Below are 19,263 nucleotides of genomic sequence, written 5' to 3'. Positions count from 1 at the left end.
GATCGTACTTAATTGCCATTGTTACCTCTGTGGGAGCAATACCTTTCGCTGCTGCTTCAGATTGGGCTTCCTTTTCTACCTCATGTAGCATCTTGTATGATTTTGTTAACTCATTTATTTCATTAAATGAGGTTGTTGATGTTGATCATGAGTCTTTCTGAGCAGCCCTGGTTTTCTGGCATTGCTAATCTTTTACTTGGAGCTTTGGCTGTATCCAAAATACAGAGTTGAGCAAATATCTGAGAAATACCATCCGAAGGATGTAAAGTCCAGTACAGTGATAAACTTGTCCGTGTATTCTAAAACAGTATGGCCCATATCCTGATGGTGATGCAATATTTGCACCCATGGAAGCAAAAGCAAAAGAACTATTTATGGAATGAATATTTTCCATGAAATTTGTACTGTCAGAATCTTCTTTTGTCATTAATCTTTTTAAATATGTCGCATAATCTGGAAAATGTATATCATTTGGACAGACTTTCCCTTTGCTACAACATCGAGTAAATTTTCCATCGGATGATTTTTCATCAGAGAAATAGAGTGATAGGCAAAATTCACATCTCACAGTCATTCCACCACAACTATGTTCGAGAATTGCATCCTCATGTACTCCATTTTCGCTGAGAAGGCAGTTCCTACCAGAATTGGTAGTACTTGTTGATGACTGTTCTCTAGACATATTCTGTTGTCGCCACCGCATTATTTCAACTTCAAAGGCACGTTGGTCATTAGATATTTTCTGTCGATGACACCAGTGTTGTTTGGCATCAAAGTGACGTTTTCCCAAAAGCTGGTCTTCAGATACTTTCTATCGCAGGCACCGCCTTCTTTCAAGATCAGACGCATGTTGCTCTCCAGACATTTTCTGTTGATAACGCCAGCATCTTTTGGCTGCAGAGCTGCGTTGTATCAACAGTTGTTCTTTAGACATAGACCCACCTCTTTACTGGCATGGTCTGAGATGCAGGTGAATGAGAGTCCTGGGTGTCAGGCTGCTGAGAGCTGTCTGAACAACGGCTGATTCTGGCTGATTCTATCAGTTTCCTCCCTGCTGTCAGTTTCCACAGCTGTGATGAAGAAACTGGGGTGACAGAGGGAGCCACGTCCTCCAAGCCACCCTCTCTCTCGCTCTGCTCTATGTCCAGCGACCTCCTGCTCAGCCAAGTCTTCCAAACCTCCTGCTCTCCGTTCGCTCTCCCGCTCTGCTCTCCTCCAGCCAAGGTCCCGGGAGCCCGTAGGCGTGGCTTGGTGCGGCCGACCTCGCCTCCCAGGGCCAGAAAAGGTTCCTGGAGCCCTTGACACCTGTGTATGCAAATTAATGCGCCATCTTTGTCAGGTTAATTTGCATATTCACACCTGCTTGGCTGGTGGGTGTGGCTTGTAGGCATGGCAGAGAGATGGTCAGTTTGCATCTTTCTCTTTTATTAGTATAGACTAGAGGCCCGGTGTACAAAATGCACATGTAGGGTCCCTAGGCCTGGCCAGCGATCAGGTTCCCTGCCTCCCCACCTATTCCTTCCCTCAGCCTGCCGCCGCCATAGGCTGCCGCTGCCTGACTCAGGTCGTCTGCCATGTTCCATGCCACCCTCTGGTGGTCAGCGCATGTCATAGTGAGCGATCTAACTCCTGGTATCATGGTTGAACTGCCAAGGGGACACTTTGCATGTTAGCCTTTTATATAGAGAGATTATTGACTATTTTCTCTATCCTGTACTTTATATCCCTGTGACTATTCTTTAACTACTAATTTGTACTTCTTTATTTATATATTTTATTCATTTATTACAGAGAGGAAGGGAGAGGGATAGAGAGTTAGAAACATCGATCAGCTGCCTCCTGCACACTCCCCAGTGGGGATGTGCCCGCAACCAAGGTACATGCCCTTGACCAGAATCGAACCTGGGACCCTTGAGTCCGCAGGCTGGGGTTCTATCCACTGATGCAAACCGGTTAGGGCAGCAATTTGTACTTCTTAATCCCTTCACCTCTTTCACACAATCCCCCAACACCGCCTAATAGGTACATCTTCACTTCCTTCCATCCAGGCCTGTCCAGGGAAGTATTTTTTACTCAAAAGTTTGAGAAATTGTAAAGTACTGAATATATTTTAACTTTTCACTATTTGGCAACAATCATAATTTTATATGAGTTTTCACTTTTAAATCACATACATTTTAAAAACAACTTCAATTGTTTTTATGAAATATTTACTTGTTCTTAGGGAAAGCTTCAATAATCCTTTACGATGAGTCGGCATCCCCCAGAGAGGGAAGAGAGAGAAAAGCACATATTCGGCAACCTCTCTGTGCCAGGTCTTTTCAAATACATTATTTTACTGAATCCTGAGAGCTTTACTGATGGGTCCACTATCTTACAGACAAGGAAACGGATGAATGAATCAAATGCTTTTTTCCTTGCTCACCTTGCCCTGATTCCTCTCTACCGTCTTAAGTCCCTTGGATTACACTGTACATGGTGACCCCAGGGCTGTCATACCTAACAGTGTCCTAATTTGCACTAAAGATCAGAGTCCTCCTCCTCCAGGCAAAGCAGAGCCTGAGCACAGGCTCAGGAGCAAAGCCTGGCATGGTGTTAGCTCCATTGCGCCATCTGCTGGCTGTCACAACCCAGTGCATGACCCACAGGCAGAACTAGCTAGAGGTGTCAATGCAAAAGTTCATTTAATCTCCATAACATCTTTTTGCAAACAACAGTACTTGTCTTGCAAGCACTTAGAAACTGGGTCTCAAAGAGATTATGTGCTTCTCACACATCAGGCAGCTAATAAATGACAGGTCTCTTCACCTACAAAGCCGGAACAATCCTCTCACACCACGCTGCCTCCCTCAACGATGTAATCGCGAGGGAACATTATCCACATCGTTCTGTAGTTTCCTTCAAACCATTCAAACTATAAGGAAAAAAACCCACCCAGCATCTTTGCACTGAGTGACCAAAAAGTGTGTCCTAGTGTGATAGCTGCTGGCCATACTTGGACTTACTCTCATGGCCAAGCTCCCCACATGGACCACTTCTTCCTGTTCACACCCATCTCTTCCTGTTCTCTGAGAGGCCCAATGGGAACAAGTAAGCTCTTTCCTAATGAGGTTTCCACCCAAACCACGTCTCTTTCCCCTAATCAGGACTCACAGAGCCCCTTCCTGGGGCACCGAGACAGGAGGCCACGGGGCTTCTGACCGGGGAACGCTATTCCTGGGGCTGTCGTCCTTGCCCTGGTTCATGGGTGGACATGGCTGCTAGCTCCGCAGAGACTGGGCAGCAGAATGAGTGTTTTTGGTTTTGTTTTTTAATATATTTTATTGATTTCAGAGAGTGAGAGAGAGAGAGAAATATCAATGATGAGAAGGAATCATCAATTCGCTGCCTTCTGCATGCACCACACTGGAGTTCAACCCTACAACCCAGGCATATGCCCTGTCTGGCAATTGAACTGTGACCTGGTTCATAGGTAGACCACTGAGCCCCAGCTGGACCAGAATGAGGTTTAAAGATTGAAACCCTGGCCCCTCCTTTCCCTAGATCTGTGGTTTTGTGCCAACTCCCACAATCTCAGAGTCTCATTCAAAAATGGGGATAATAAAAGGGGGTGGGGGTGATATTTCCTGCCTCACAGAGATTTCTAAGGATTAGATGAGATTGTGTTAAGCACCCAACCCAGTGCCTGGCACATAACAAGTGCTCAGTAAATGGTAGCCAGGAAATAGGTGAGGTGTTGGTGTAGATATGCATCTTCCCTAGGTTCCCTGGGTCAGTAAGGAGCATTGCCATCTGTGGAGGTGGAGATCTTGAGGCCTGGGCACAGGCACACATCCTGTTGGCTTTGGGCTTTGCCACTTGTTGGCTGTGAGCCATTTGGTGACCTTGCGTGTTCGCTCTGTAAGGCCTGTAGTCTTTAGTCAGCCTATTTGTAAGGCTCTAGATTCATATTTCCTACTGGCTCATAAGGACCCTTTTGAAATGTCATAAACAATAAGACCCTCCTCAGATAGCAGACGTTCTCGGGAAACCAATGACTGTGATTGCCTGCGCTGCTCTGAGGCTGGCCTCATGGGAAGGGGGATGAGCAAGAAGAGTCTCAGGGTTCACTCCTCCTCTCCCGTCTTCCCCCTCTAAATGAAGCGAATTTAATTCCTTTCAGAGCTCAGAGCTGGACCCTCTGCAGGGCTAGGGAGGGAGACTGAGTTTCAGTGTTGCAGGTGACCAGCTCCTGAGCAGTAAGAACCTCGGGTGCAGTGCCCTGCCCAGCGTGTGCTGGACCGAGCACTAAGAGGCTGCTAGGGCTTCCTTGATGGCGCTGGTGAGGGGGAAGTGCAGATTCTGGCCACAGCAGGTGCCCCGGAAGTCGTCCAGGTCCAGGGTCCACACCATGGCTCCCGCCAACCCCCGGTTCTTCAGGTACTGCACCTGGTAGGGAGGCCCAGAGGGGCAGCGCTGGGCAGCTGCCTGATGTACGCAGGGGGGACCTGCTGTCCTGGCCCTTCCCCAGGTGACTCAGCATCGCCCTGCAGCAGGGCACCCTGGGCTCCTCTCCCTCTCACTCTCCCTCTCCCTCCTGGGGCATGGCCTGCAAGACCTACCTTGTTTTTGACGCTCTCCTGGTCATCCTACCCCACCCACTGGTTGCCCTTGGTGGCATAGGGGACCTGCTGGTCAGGGAGTCGATGCACGGTCGCTCCACGAAGGAAGTCACAGATCTGAGCAGAGGACAGTCAGGGTGTGAGGGGCTGCAGGGCACAGGGTGTGACTCCTTCAGCCTCTCAGCTGCAGGCACATGTGCCCTCGGGCAGATGCCTGGCTGCCTGCTCCTGTTGGAACAGAGGCCCATGTCCCCAGCTGTGTGGTCCTGGCTGCAAACAGCAGAGGCTGCCAGAAACCAAAGCACCTGGGGCAGAGGAAGACTGGGTGTGACTGACTCCCTGCAGCCTGGACGCCAGTCCCCTGGAACACGGAGCGAGCAGAGGGGGTGGGCGGCAGCTCACCTTCCCCAGGAACTCCCTTCTCCCCAGTCACACCTCATAGTAAGCGAGGATCCCGTCCTCCTTGGTGAACTGGCCGGGCAGCCCGGGCCCTGAGATGGGGGCTCCCACTCCGATCTTCGAAGAGGCCAGCGTGAAGCTCCTCCCGAAGGTGGGGATGCCCATGAGCAGCTTCTTGGCCGGGACCCCCAGCCTGAGCGCGTAGCCCATGGCGTAGGCCTGGGGGGTGGGGGAGGACAGTGGAGCCGTCAGTCTGTCCTACACACACCTGGGGCTCCCCTTCCTCCCAGGGCACTGCACAGCTTGGGTCTCAAAAAGCCTCCTGAGCACAGGGAGGAGTGTCAGCTATGACAGCTGTGAAACCGGGCAGCGGGCTCAGGCTCCACAGTCAGCAAAAGGCAGGCCTAGACCCGACCGGCCTCCTCAGCCGTGGCCCCCCATCCTCTCTTCCCCGTTCGGCCTGCACGCCACGCCCCACCCCCCCCGGCCGTCAGTTGAGGTCTGGCTTCTCCACAGAGGGATGGCGCGTGGCCCCTGGGCCTCAGTCTCCGCATCTATGACCTGGGCCCGTAGCCCCTGCCTTGCAGGACCCTCTCCCACTCACAGCATTGCTGTATCTGTCAGAACTTGGGACCTCCTGGCCTCGGAACAGAGGGCTATGGTGTCCCGTCCTCTGGCGCCAGGCTCCATGAAAGTCATAGGTCTGGAGGCTGATGAAGTCCAGGTGTCTGTGGGAGCGGAGGGAGGGCGAGGTGGGAACTAGAGAAGCTGCCAGTCCCGCGGGATGTGAGCAGGGCAGACTGGAGAGACTGGCCATCCACCCCAACCCAGTCTCGCCCAGTGACCCACTGTCCAGGCTCCCAGAGCGGACCCCTCCAGCCCATACATTCATTGTGCTGAGAGCAGATTAAAACTGTCATCAACTGCCCGTCTGTTGTGGCTCAGTGGTTGGTGTCAATCTATGAACTGGGAGGTCAGGGTTTGATTCCAGTTGGGGCACATGCCTGGGTTATGGGCTCCATCCCCAGTAGAGGGCGTGCAGGAGGCCACTGATCCATTATTCTCTCTCAACATTGATGTTTCTATGTCTCCCTCTCCCTTCCTCTCTGACATCAATCCTATCTAATAAAGAGGAAATATGCTAATTGACCCTCAAGCTGTCACAAAGATGGCGGCGCCCACAGCTAATGAGAAGGGAATATGCTAATTGACTGCCCCACCCTCAGAGATGGCGGCGCCCACAGCCACAAGATGGTAGTGCCCAGTCCCCTCAGCCCCGCCAGGGCAGCAGGCCTTGCCATGCACCTGCCTCTAGAGTCCTCCAGTCCCCTTAGCCCCCCAGCCTCCCAGGGCTAGCCTGAGGCACAGGCAAGCCTTGGATGTTGGCCCTGGGTGGCTAGGGTGCAGAAGGGACTATGGGACTTCAGAGGCAGGCACATGGCAAGGTCGGGCCCCCAGCCGCCCAGTGCCGGCTCAAGGCACAGGCAAGCCTCAGATGGCAGCTGCCCAGCCCCTCAGGGCTGCCCGAGGCTCAGGTAACCAGGGCCGGCCAAGGCTTGCGCTGCTGGCAGTGACAGCAGCAGAGGTGGGATGGGGCGTCACCTTCCCCTGATTGCCAGGTCGCCTCCCGCCCCTGAGAGCTCCTGGACTGTGAGAGGGGGCAGGCTGGGCTGAGGGACCCCCCTCCACTGCATGAATTTTCATGCCCTGGGCCTCTAGTAAAAATAATTTTTTTAAAAGTGTCAACAGACAGCAGGACAAAGGACACCAGACCTGGACACGCACACAGGAGGCAGCAGGTGGACTCGTGGACCTGAGCATCAGGTGTTGGGGGCGAATGCCTGAGTCCTCCCCTCCTCGTGGTGCATTTGGGCTCTGAGTCTCCACCCCCCGAATGTGGTAAAGACGTCATAGCAGAGCCCTTGTCCTTCACTCCTGGCTTCCTGAGGTCCAGGCCTTAGCCCCACTGGCCATCAGGCCCTTGGCTGTGGCTGCTCCTCATTTGGGGGTTGGGGGGCAGGCTGAGGAACAGGGGGACCCGGTTGTGTGAGCCTCTCAGGCTGCCCTGGCCGCCTGGCAAGGAAAAGCCGCTCAGGGAGAAGCACTCAGCCTCGTGCAGCGCTGGGCGGGCGCGGCTGGCTGGTGTGTAAGCTCTTCCTACTTCCTTTCCCGCAAACTCCTTCCCGGCCACTCTCTCCACCGTCGTACAAGACCCAAGTGGAAAGGAAAGAGAGGTGTTATTCTCCCCACGATGGACGGGGAGACGAGACGCAGAGAGGGAGCGTGACCTCCTGAGCTGCCTCTGGCTCTCACGGAGGGTGGGTGGCGGGGACTCACTGGGCCAGCTGGGACATGTCGTAGCCTCTGTCCAGGGCCACCTTCCCGGCGGACACCAAGGCGCTCAGGAGCAGCCGCTGGGTTTCCTTCTGGGCTTCCTGTACAAACTCAGCCTTCATTTCCTGGTGGGAGGGAGGCAGCAGGTAAAAGGGGTCCCGGGGGTGGGAGAGAGCCCCGTGCTGGGAGGCCAGTTCTGTGCACCTCCCGGTCCCCTGAGAGGCTCCGGGGACCATGGGTGGCACCTTAGTGGTCCTGTCCCCAGGCCTATCCTGGGACTCATCTTGTGCCCACCCCCTACCCCGTCACTCAGTGACTCCTGCCCTGGAGGGACCGCGAGATCCCAGTTGGACTCCAGGGGACTGCCTTTTGGTCTGCGCTCTGTCCCAGCAGGCACACGAGACCAGAGTGAACGTGCCAGGGCTGGTGCTGTGGGCGATCTGTGTGGACGGTCGCTCTCCCCGGTCCCTGGAGATGCTTGGGATGCCCTCCCTGGATGTGCCTGAGTGCCCCCCGTCATAGGGACAGTGACACCCACTAAGTGAACAGTGATACTTGGTTGCTCTGCTTGCTGACACCCCCCCCCCCACCGTGGTCACAGTGTCTTCCTGTTCTGCGGGGTCTCTGGGCACAGGCCTGCGGGTCCACCTCCGGGGTCAGGTCCCAGGACCCCGAAACATGGAGGCCTCAGTCCCCCCCACCCACAGGACATCAGTGGTCCCTCCTGGTCCCGCCTGCCTCCCTGCCCCTGTTCCAGACCCGACCAGCACCTTGACCAGAGAGGTGAGATGCCGCTTGTCCCTTTCTCCAGTGTAGAGCCAGGCCAGGTCCAGCCCGTCGAAGCCGTGGGTCCGAAGGAAAGGTGGCACCGACTTGATGAAAGTCCTGCGACTCTGGGTGTTGGAGGCTATTTTGGAAAATCTAGGAATGAAATCACCACAGAAGAATGCTTAGTGCTGAGATGCTGGGCACGGTCCCCTCTGGGGGGTTTCTGTTCCCCGAAGAGCAGGGAGCCTGAGCCCACAGCCCCAGGAGACACGGCCAGGGTGGGACCCACTTCTAGTCATGTGCTTTGGAGCCAGACATCCCTGGTTCCCAAGGGAGGCTCCGTCACCCACCAGCCAAGCCACTCACAGGTTGTAACCTGGGTCGCAGTGGGCTCGTCTGTAAAATGGGGATAAATATACTCTCTTGGTGCCGCCGTGAGGATTTCATGTGACAATGGCCTGAAAGGGCGCCTGACACTTAGTAACCACTCGCTGAATGGGAACTGCTGTGGCCGTGCCCTGCTCCCTCTGTACGCCCTGTTCCCACACCACCCTCTCCCGGAAGTCCTCCCAGGCTCTCCACCGGATTCTCATTCTTTCCACCCCCCTCCGTCCAGCCTCAGGTCTGAGGTGGTAAAAAGGAAAGATAAGCCCCACTGTCAGCTGTTGTGCGATTCTTGGCAAGTCCCTCTTGGTTGTACACGAGGTGGGGCCCTGGTGGCCATTTCGGCCCCTGTGCCGAACCAGTCTGGGGTCCTGCGACTCTCATGCCTCCACACTCCTAGTCCAGCTTCATCTGGGGAGGGGTCTTACCTTTCAGAACCAAAGTTCCATCCTCCCACGGACAAGAGGGTCTTCAGGTTGGGGTTCCTGTGGGGCAGGAGGAGGCGGGAGGCAGGTGACATAAGTGCCGAGACACTGGGTGGCCCCAAGTTTGGCTTCCAAGGTCCTTCCAGCCCTGAGACTCTGTTTCTAAGACTAAGGTGGGCTGCCTGTCCCCCGCTCCCCCTTCCCCAGTGGGGAAGCCAAGATATGGAGAAATAGAGCATCAGCAAGGCCCATGCCCCCGAGAGACGCCCTCAGGGACAGGGACAGTGACGGGGAGGCCTCCCTTCTCAGAGCTCAGTGGTGCCCTTTCTCCAGCTGCCTCCATCATCACCCCAAACACTGCCCAGCACCTGCCGACGTCACTGCCTCCCACCTAAGCTAAGGCCTCAGATGATCTACCCAGAGGCTGGGCCATGCCCTGGAGCAGAGGTGCCCTGCCCAGGACCAGCCGGCCCACCTCCATCCTCCCCCTGCCCTGGCTCAACCTGGTCTTGAGTGTGTTCAGCGTGTCGTATAGCGTCACATCGTTCCACTCCCAGGTGTCGATCTCGTTGTTGCTGATGTTGGCGAAGCTGTAGATGACGTGGGTGCAGAGGAAGGGGTCTATGTCATCTGGGAAGCAGCTCCCGTCCCCCTCTCGGTACTGGGACCAGTTGGTGTAGTAGCAGACCAGCTGGTAGGCGGCACCTACAGGAAATGTCCGGTGGGACCTGGGGCAGGGTTCCGCCAGGGACCCTCTCGCTGAGCCCTGAGCTCAGCACTCAGGGCAGAGTTGTGAGCAAAGTTAGAATGTGAATGAAGGGGCGGCTCTGGGAGTCCCCAGGCTGATAAAGAGGAGTGAGGTCAGGAAGGGTTCCTGGAGGAGACCCCGGCCTCTAGGGTGGACCTGGCAGGCCCCGTGGTGGGTCCTTGACCTGAGAGGCTCTGGCAGCCTCTTCTCCGGGCGTCCTGACTTGTCAGCCCCCAGGCCCCTCAGCCCTTCCCCCAGCTGGGCCCCAGGGCAGGGGTCCCAAGTCCTCCTGGTGCCAAAGAAGCGTTTCTGCCCTCCTGGTCCTGGAGGCAGGACAGCGGGCATCTCCCAGCCACACTGCCACTGGGCTCCCCCAGGCCTCACTGAACCCGAGCCTTGGAAATACTTGTATTTTGAAAAATTTCCAATATACAAACAAGTAGACACTAGTAAACTAAACATCCAGATATCGATGGTAACTGTTCTTCACCTCCTTTAACAAACATGAATCTGCTGATCCTTCCTCACCACCCCCTCACCACCCCCCTCCCGGGACCCAAGCGGGTACTCACAGCTGTGCACCACCAGCAGGACCACAAAGCCTGTGGGAGAACCAGGGTCAGACCCTGCAAGTGCACCTGCCCTTCCCCCTCCTCCTTTTCTCCCTCCACTTCCTCCCCTCCTCCCCCCTCCCCCGCCCCTGGCTCTGCTTCCTCTCCCACCACTGCCTCTGCCCTCCCCACAGCAGGTCCAGACCCCTCCGTGCAGTGGCTCTGCAGGCCGTCTGGGCCCTTCAGCCTGAACACCCACAACCCAGACCCGTGGTCAGCCCAGAGACCTGTCTGAGCCACCCTCAGGCCCGTCCTGGCCGCAGCAGAGAGGGGCATGGTGTGGCCTCTTGCTGTGCTCCTGTGCCCAGCTGCCTCTTCCGGGGCATCACCCTCCTTTTATACCTGTTCCCTCCACTCCCCTGTGCCCCAAACCATCCCTTTTATGGGAACTGACTGGCAGTGAAGGAACCAGCAGGATGGGAAGTGGTGGGGGAGCCCTGTCGGCCCAAGGGGGATTGAGAAACCCACAGAGTTTTGAAAACTCGGGCCAGGTCTTCATGAGGCACCTGCCAGCCAAAGAGCCAACAGGGTGATGGGGCTTCCCGCAGCTCAGCCTCTTTTCCAAAGACCTCTCCTCCCTGGCCTCTGCAGCCCCCGCCCCCAGCTCTTCCAGCCAGCAATTACAAGGCTTTCCTGGCAGCCATGTCCTTCCCCGTCCAGGCTCTTGGCCAGGTGGAAACTTGTGTAACCCACTGCGCCCCAAAAAGGCTGTCCTGTGTTTTCTCAGCGAGCCCAGCAGCACCCCGCCTGACCTACTCTCCCCTCAGCGTGAGTGGAGGCCTTTCAGCCACGGATGTGCTGGCTCTGAAAGTGCCCCCGGAATGAGCAGAAGAGGGTGTGTGGGGAGCCTGGGGCTGCAGGAGGCACCAGGGAGCAGTACAGGTGACTCCTGATTCCCCAGGAGCAGGCCATCCCTCCTGATTTCCACAGCCGCTGCTCCTGTCTCCCAGAGGCTTGTCCGGGCCAGGCCCAATGACGTCACTCGGCCTAAATCCCTCTTGACCCTCATCGCTCTTAGGATAAGACCCAAACTTCTGACCAAGGTTCCTCATGGCTTGGCCTTGTGTGTGGGGACATTGTTTGGCCAAAGATCCAGGGCAGGCTCATTCCCTGCTGGCTCTAAAGTAATTAATAGGCAGTGAGTGAAAAGTTCAGAACCAGTGCCTTTCCTTGTACAAGAACATTAGGTCCTAATCGGATGTTCGCCACACGAGTCTCCCAGCCTCTCTTGTGAGTCTCCCTCTTGTCTCCCATCTGCTCCTTGTGAACCGGGAACAAGTCCTCGTCTGGATTGTGCGTGGGTCCGAGTCACCCTCTGTGAATACTGAAGGGTCAGTGCTTCCCCCTTTGAGGCATCTGACTCCTTTTGTGCCCAGATGGTTGGCACACTGACCATCGATGATCACTGTTCTTCGCCCATTTGGGTCCTGGGGATGACTTCCTCTAATCTCTAACTGGGCCCTTACAGAGCTGCAGGCAGGCAGAGCTTTTCATAATAGGATGCAGGGTGTTAGGAAACACCTATTTTCACTCTGAATTACCTCTTAGGCTCGGATCCACTCAAGCCAGGCATACAACTTCTCTACGACTAAGAGGCTTATCTTAGCCTTAACCAAACCCTGTCCATTGTTCCACTTTTTTAAAATAATATTTTTTATTGATTTCAGAGAGGAAGGAAGAGGGAGGGAAAGAAACATCCATGATGAGAGAGAATCATGGATCGGCTGCCTCCTGCAAGCCCCCCACTGGGGATCGAGCCCACAACCTGGGCATGTGCCCTTGCCCGGAATCGAACCTGGGACCTTTCAGTTTGCAGGCCGACGTTCTATCCACTGAGGCAAACCGGCCAGGGCTTATTTTATTTTATTATTTTATTTTATTTACATCTAGGTTAACATACCTTTGTAATAATCTGTAACTTAAAAAGAAGAAGTAGAAAAATTAGCAGAAGCACCCTCCATAGAGCACATAATGTTGTTAACTACCTTGTAACCCAACCCTTGTCTTGCAAATGCAGAAAGCACTGCAGAAGTGTCCTTCTCTGAGATCTTCCTGGTAATTGTGTTCATTTTGACTCAAATAACAATCCCAGGTCTGGCATCTTTTTCAAGACTCTCTGAGTTCCCTTAAGTCCAACCCTCTCTCCCCTGCCCTCCACATGGCTCTGATCATTCCTCATTCCCACCCCATCCCAGGCACCCAGGTCCCACCCGTTCCCCAACAGGCCAGCACCCTTAAGAATGGAACTGTTTCCAAAAACAAGATAAACTCGACAGGAAAATGGCCATAGCCTGGAGCTTGCCCTCCATCAAGGCCGAATGCTGTCTCAAAACAGTTGGCTTCATTTCCTGCAGTTGAGAAACCGTGTGTGGTGAGCAGCGTGCATCTCACACTGCTTGAAGGAGAGAGAAGGTTCTGTCTCACCGAGCTTTTGAGAGAGAATGAGGTCAGTCCCTGGAGACCACAGGCGAGGCCCTCACCTCACGGACAGCGCTCAGGGCGGCGGCAGGGATGCACGTGCTCACTGAGGCCTGTCTCTCGGTGCCCACGTGGCTCCACTCAGTCCAGGAACCTGCTCAGTCTGGCCCCCGCCTCTCCTCCACCCGATGGATGGCAAGCCCCATGCCTGGTTTGTGGGAGCATGCCCTGGGCATCCTGGCTTAGTCCTTCCTGGGTTGTGCTCTGCCTGGGAGTCTAAGGAAGGTGTGACCGCATTCCAGGCTCAACCTCAGGGCTGGAGCCTCTGTGTGAAAGCCCTCGCCTACCATTTAGCCAGAGATGGCTGCTCCTTCCTTTGAAAACCTTAGTTTGCTAGCTTTTCATGGCTTACGGCTCACTTCATCTTGAATCACAAGGCTGTGTGGCATGTCTTATCTCTGCTTGTAGACTCGATAAATCTGAGAAGATAAAGCCTTGAGTGTGGGGTCACCTCTCATTTATCTCCATCCACAGTCTCAGCAAATAACTAAAGTATGGTTTTGTCTTCCTTTAAAAATCAGGTGTGTGTCATGCTTCCTACATCACTTGCAGTTGAATGGAAGCCTCAGCAGCATCCACACTTAAATTAAGTGAGTTGACATCGCTGTTTGCCCCTCAGATGACTATTTTTTTCCACCGAGATCACTGTCTCTTAATAGAATATGGCTCCTACTACTGGATCAAAGGATTAGAAAGAGATTGTCTCCAGGCATGTGGGGCCTGGTGCGCTGGAGATCTCCCCACCGGCTGGGGAGTGGAGATGTGGAAGCCGTCCAAGGCCAGACACCTCTGAGTCACTGCAGGGATTCTCTGGACACAGCCTGGATGTCGTGCTCAGCTGCTGGCTGGCGTGGGCTCTGGCTGCCCCTGCAGATGTGGAGCAGGGCAGACAGGAGGGAGCGAGCCCCATATTCAGCTCAAGTCTTCCATTGAGAGGAGGCCTGTGGTTAGGAGAGCAGGGTGAGGGGTGACACCTAAGGCAGATGGAAGCACAGGTTCCCTTGCTGTGCTTTTCCTGGGAGGGGCCTTCAGTGGCAGGTGGTGGTGGCAGCCCGTGGTTATTAGGTTGTCTAGTCCGTGTCAACCTATGAAGCAGGAGGTCACGGTGTCATGGTTCAATTTCCCATCAGGGCACATGGCCGGCTTGCGGGCTTGATCCCCAGTGTGGGGCGTGCAGGAGGCGGCTGATCCATGATCATCTGTCATCCCTGATGTGTCTATCTCTCTCTCCCTGTTCCTTCCTCTCTGAAATCAATAAAAACATATTTTAAAAAATGGATGGAGTGGAGATTCCCATGCCTACGGAAGCCCACATAAGGTCATAGGAACGATTGCTACAGCCTGAGGATCTCAATTATATGCCAGGAAGGAGTTCAGGAAACACAGCCAACCGGCCTGTAGGTCCGGCCCCTCAGTGCCGTGGCTGCTCTGCCTCTGAGGAAGGCCAAGGGCAGGTCCTAATGAAGGTGGAGTTGTGGGCACTGCGTCCTTTTGCCCCTTTCCTTCAGATGCCTCCCTTTTCAGGTGGCCCCTCAGCGTCCCTTCTTGGACTGTGGTCTCCAAGGAATGAAGAAGTTGTGGGGTGCAAGGACTGGGATGGCATCTATTGCTAAGCCTGGGCCTGGTTGCGTGGCCACATCACTTGTTATTGGCATGGACGACAGCTGGGAATGGCAAGAACCCACTGGAGGAGGGCCACCCCAAGGTCTCACCTGCCATCTGTGGGTGGCCATGGAGAGGAATGCTAGGAATGGCATATGTTCTCTCCTCCCCACTCCATGCTGAACCAAAGGAGACACGACCCCAAGGAAATGTCACAGTGGACTTTGGAAGGAATACTTCTCTCCCGGAGACACGTTTGGAAAACACTTGTTGCCTGAATGAATGAAGTATTGGAGGAATCTGGCTATTTCCTCTTTTCACTAAGCTCTGAAGATGGGGAACTGGGTCTGACACTCAGCGATGGATAGTGGGATGAGCATGGGAGACCAGGTGGCCTCTGGGGAAGGTTTAAAGTCACAAAGACCCGATTGAAACCATGGCGCCTCCTTTCCCTAGATCTGTGGTTTTGTACCAACTCCCACAACCTCAGAGTCTCATTCAAAAATGGGGATAATAAAGGGGTGGGGTGATATTTCCTGCCTCACAGTGTTTTCTAAGAAATAAATGAGATTGTGTTAAGCACCCAACCCAGTGCCTGGCACATAACAAGTGCTCAGTAAATGGTAGCCAGGAAATAGGTGAGGTGTTGGTGCTAGATATGCATCTTCCCTGAGTTCCCTGGGTCAGTAAGGAGCACTGGCATCTGTGGAGGTGGAGATCTTGAGGCCTGGGCACAGGCACACATCCTGTTGGCTTTGGGCTTTGCCACTTCTTGGCTGTGGGCCATTTGGTGACCTTGTGTGTTCGCTCTGTAAGGCCTGTAGTCTTTAGTCAGCCTATTTGTAAGGCTCTAGATTCATATTTCCTACTGGCTCATAAGGACCCTTTTGAAATGTCATAAACAATAAGACCCTCCTCAGACAGCAGAAGTGCTCAGGAAACCACTGATTGTGATTGCCTGCGCTGCTCTGCGGCTGACCTCATGGGAGGGGGATGAACAAGAAGAGCCTCAGGGTCCACTCCTCCTCTCCCGTCTTCCCCCACTACATGAAGCGAATTTAATTCCTGTCGCCTCGAAGAAGGAAATAAAGAAAAACTGGAAAGGAGCAGGTCAGACTCTCAGATGACTTTGTGAAGAAACTCCACCTTTCAAACAAGGAGACTCCACTGGAGAAGAAACAGACGCTTCAGGAAGTCAGTGTTTGTGCAAAGCTGTAGCCGAGAGTCTCTGTTCCTCTCCTCCCCAAAGGTGAGCAAAGCTCTGGAATCACACAGGAGATGAGCCCGTTCTCCAAGCAGTCTCTCCGGATCTGAGAATAAGTGCATTCGGGGTTAGAGCATCCTCTATCCAAGAGTTGGGAGCAGGAAGCCTGGGGTCTGATCTCCTCCCTTCAGGCCTGGCAGCCTCATACCAAAACCTAAGCCCAGGTCTCACATGCTAGGCTGACAAAAGAAAAGGGAAAAAAGCTCAATGGCTACATGTGTGAGGGGTAGGTTTTGTAGGCTGAGGACATGTACGGATTTCCAATGTCTAGACTCAGACTTTTTCCTTAAGGTGTTTTTTATTGCATTAAAATACACATAACAAAATTTAACATCATCATTTTTATTTATTTATCTTTTAAAATATATTTTTCTTGATTTGAGAGAGGAAGGGAGGAGAGATAGAGAGTTAGAAACATCGATCAGCTGCCTCCTGCACATCTCCTACTGGGGATGTGCCTGCAACCCAGGTGCATGCCCTTGACCGGAATCGAACCTGGGACCTTTCAGTCCGCAGGCTGACGCTCTATCCACTGAGCCAAACCGGTTTCGGCTATTTATTTATCTTTTAAAAATATATTTTTCTTGATTTGAGAGAGAAAGGGAGGAGAGGTAGATAAAAACATCAGTGATGAGAGAGAATCATTGATTGGCCGCCTCCTGCACACCCCCTACTGGCAATCAAGCCTGCAACCTGGGCCATCATATTCATTTTTAAGCGTATAGTTCAGTGGTATTAAACTCACTCATATTGTTGTGTAGCCATCACCACCACGCATCTCCATAACTCTTTTCATCTTGTAAATCTGAAACTCTATGCCATTAAACAATAACTTCCAATTCTCTCCTCCCCACCAGCACCTGGCACCCACCTTTATACTTTCTGTCTCTATGATTTGACTACTCTAAGTACTGCATATAAGTGGAACCACACAATATTTGTGTTTTTGGACTGGCTTATTTCACTTAAAATGATGTCCTTAAGGTTCACCCATGTTGTGGCATACTGGAGAATGTCCTTCCTTTTTAAGGCTGAATAATATTCCCCTATATTTATATACTACATGTTGCTTATACATTTATTGGTCAATGGACACTCGGATTGTATCTATGTTTAGCTTATGAATCATGCTGTTATAAACATGAGTGTGAAGGGACAGAACGGAACTGATATCTGTGTCCCTAACAAAAGGACAGAACGGAACTGATAGTGAAAGGACAGAACGGAACTGATAGCTGTGTCCCTAACTCCTCTCCCAGGAAAGCTACAGAATGTATCAGTTACTCAGCCTGCCCTTATCTCAGCCAATAGGAAAGCAAGGGAAACTAGCCCCCGGCCCTCACTCAACCAACCGGAATCAACCACGTGCCTCCAGCCCCCTCCCCATGCCCTATAAATTCTTTGTTCTCTTAGGACTCGGGGCTCTCTCTCGCATCCAGTAATGGAGGCAGAGGGGACCAAGCCCGGGCTTGAATAAAAGACTCTATGCTTTTGCATCGGACTCGGCACTCCCTGGTGGTTCTGTGGGGGGTCTTGAAATCTGGGCATAACAAGTGTACAAATAGCTCTTTGAGATCCTGCTTCCAAATCTTTGGGGTATATACCCAGAAGTGGAATTGCTGCATTATGTGGTAATTCTATATTTAATTTTTTGAGGAACCTCTATATTGTTCCTCAGTTAATTTTTTATATATGTCTGATGGTTGCTGTAGACACCTGGATATTATCAAGTAGTAATATGTCATGAGAACTTGCCAGATTTCCAATTTTGTGAATGTCACTAGAAATCAACTATTTATGGAGACATTTTGTTTAGTTCTTCACAGAAATAAAGGTTTTATCAGGTAGGTGAGGTGGTCCTCACTTCCATGTACATGAAAACATTTGAGGAGCTTTTCTGAACTTCCCCATTGGCAGTTCCCCATTGGTGGGTCTGAGATGGGGTCGAAGTGTTTGCAAAACATGGGCTTCCTTCAAGTCTCAGTCCCTTCATCTGTGACATGTGGTTGCCAATGGAAGCGACCCCACAGCTATGAGGCTTCGGTGAGGTGACAGGTGTGATACAGGCACAGGTCCTGGTGTGTAACCGCAGGCTTAATAGAGCCCAGTACCGTTTTTGTTGAAGGGAGGCCTCCTTTGCAGCCTAGCAGCTCCCATTCTTGAACTGCAGAATCAGCAAAATCAGGAGAGGCCAGAACCGCCCTTGCTCCATGTGCTAGAGTAGCACATACCAGAGTATATTTTCATATGTAATTTCCACTAATTAAATTTTTGCATAACTGCCATGAGAGTTCTTTGCCCTGCATTCCCAACTGGGTTACATCCCAATGGAAATATGGGAATATACAGCTTGAAATATTGCATTAAAATTTTAACTTGGGAAAGCAAGAATGCAAATTCATCAGGTCAGTATGTGGGAAATCGGTGCCTCCTTCACTGCAGGAGGATGTGTAAATGGGTGCAGCCTTTTTGTAGGGCAATTTGGCAATATCTTCCAACTCTACAGTAAACATATCCTTTGTATTTCCATGTTTAGGCATCTATTCAGGGGGAAATATTGACACATATAAGCAAAGAAGAATAAACAAAAGTGTATCATGCAAATAGCAGCAAATTCTTAATGAAACAGAAACCTCCAAAATGTTCAGCAATTGAAATATGTTTAAATAAATTATGAATCACCTATATAATAAAAAATTAGATAGTGGTTATTTTAAAAGGGGGGATACTAACATGGAAATCTCTCCAAGACATAATGTTAAGCACAGCCAGTGTGGTTCAGTGGTTTATCATCGACCTATGAACCAGGAGGTCACCGTTTGATTCCTGGTCAGGGCACATGCCCAGGTTTTGGTCTCAATCCCTAGTAGGAGGCATGCAGGAGGCAGCTGATCCATGATTCTCTCTCATGATTGATGCATCTGTCTATCTCTCCCTCTCCCTTCCTCAGTCAATAAAATATATATTTAAAAAAGACATAATGTTAAGTAAATAAAGCGAAACAATACTGTACAATATAACTTCATTTCTGCAGCAAAGATACATATTTGCATATACATATGTGTGTTTGTAAAGTATAGGAAAGTACTTAGGAAAATACATACCAAACACATGAGAAAATTTTTTTTAAGATGATGTTAATTAAGTGATAGTAGTTGTGTCTAGTCACTTTTAGGGAGGGATTAGGCAGTCCTCCCCTTACCAAGAGTGCTCTGTAGGGTTCTCCTGCAAGTTCTTTGGGGCTGTGCACCTTGGCCCCACGCACTCACCAAGGCCATGCTACTGAGCAGTCTGGCATCTGGCCGGACACCTCAGATTTGCATTTGTGCTTGTTCTTTGTTGTGCTTTTTGTTGTGCTCCGTGCTGCCTTGGGCAATTGATCTCCACCTTGTACGGAGCTGCATGTCTTCTTCAGATACTCTGGTCCCTCCATCAGATGTAGGGGTCCTGGGTTTTGTACCCTTTGAACTACCAAAGAGTCTTAGATACTGGGCGTGAGCTAACTACCTGGGACGGCCGGTATGAGCCCTCCTGTCTTCGCTCACTTAGTGTTCCTGTGATCTTAGAGTACCTGATCCTGACCTCACCATAGGTGCTCATGAGGTGATTGTCCCAGATCTGACCCCCAAGGACAAATGAAGGCTTCTCT

The 19,263-nt window shown here is 52.2% G+C and overlaps 1 protein-coding gene across 1 annotated transcript; it reads right to left on the bottom strand.

The window, feature by feature from the left end:
• Positions 1 to 3,439: 3,439 nt before the first annotated feature.
• On the bottom strand, positions 3,440 to 10,634 carry LOC102420383 (chitinase-3-like protein 1). Its single transcript, XM_014467307.2, has 10 exons — positions 10,498 to 10,634; positions 10,232 to 10,261; positions 9,415 to 9,616; positions 8,915 to 8,971; positions 8,105 to 8,255; positions 7,338 to 7,459; positions 5,605 to 5,728; positions 5,037 to 5,219; positions 4,602 to 4,718; positions 3,440 to 4,428 (listed from the first exon to the last, which is right to left on the bottom strand). The coding sequence occupies exons 1-9, from the start codon at positions 10,544 to 10,546 to the stop codon at positions 4,629 to 4,631; spliced, it is 1,008 nt and encodes a 335-aa protein (XP_014322793.2). The 5' UTR covers positions 10,547 to 10,634; the 3' UTR covers positions 3,440 to 4,428; positions 4,602 to 4,628.
• Between the last annotated feature and the right edge of the window lie 8,629 nt (positions 10,635 to 19,263).

The sequence above is a fragment of the Myotis lucifugus genome, unplaced genomic scaffold (genome assembly GCF_000147115.1).
Source record: "Myotis lucifugus unplaced genomic scaffold, Myoluc2.0 scaffold_387, whole genome shotgun sequence".
Taxonomy (NCBI): domain Eukaryota; kingdom Metazoa; phylum Chordata; class Mammalia; order Chiroptera; family Vespertilionidae; genus Myotis; species Myotis lucifugus.
The sequence above is the reverse complement of the archived record's forward strand: the minus strand, read 5'-3'. Positions and strand labels throughout refer to the sequence as shown.

What these genes read in the sequence shown, in the direction of transcription:
- LOC102420383 (XM_014467307.2), bottom strand. Translation starts at nt 10,546, where the DNA reads ATGCCCCTCTCTGCTGCGGCCAGGACGGGCCTGAGGGTGGCTCAGACA. An exon ending in CCTGAGGGTGGCTCAGACAG is followed by an intron (nt 10,262 to 10,497) that starts GTCTCTGGGCTG and finishes GTTCTCCCACAG; the next exon opens with GCTTTGTGGTCCTGCTGGTG. An exon ending in GACATGTCCCAGCTGGCCCA is followed by an intron (nt 5,729 to 7,337) that starts GTGAGTCCCCGC and finishes CCGCTCCCACAG; the next exon opens with ACACCTGGACTTCATCAGCC.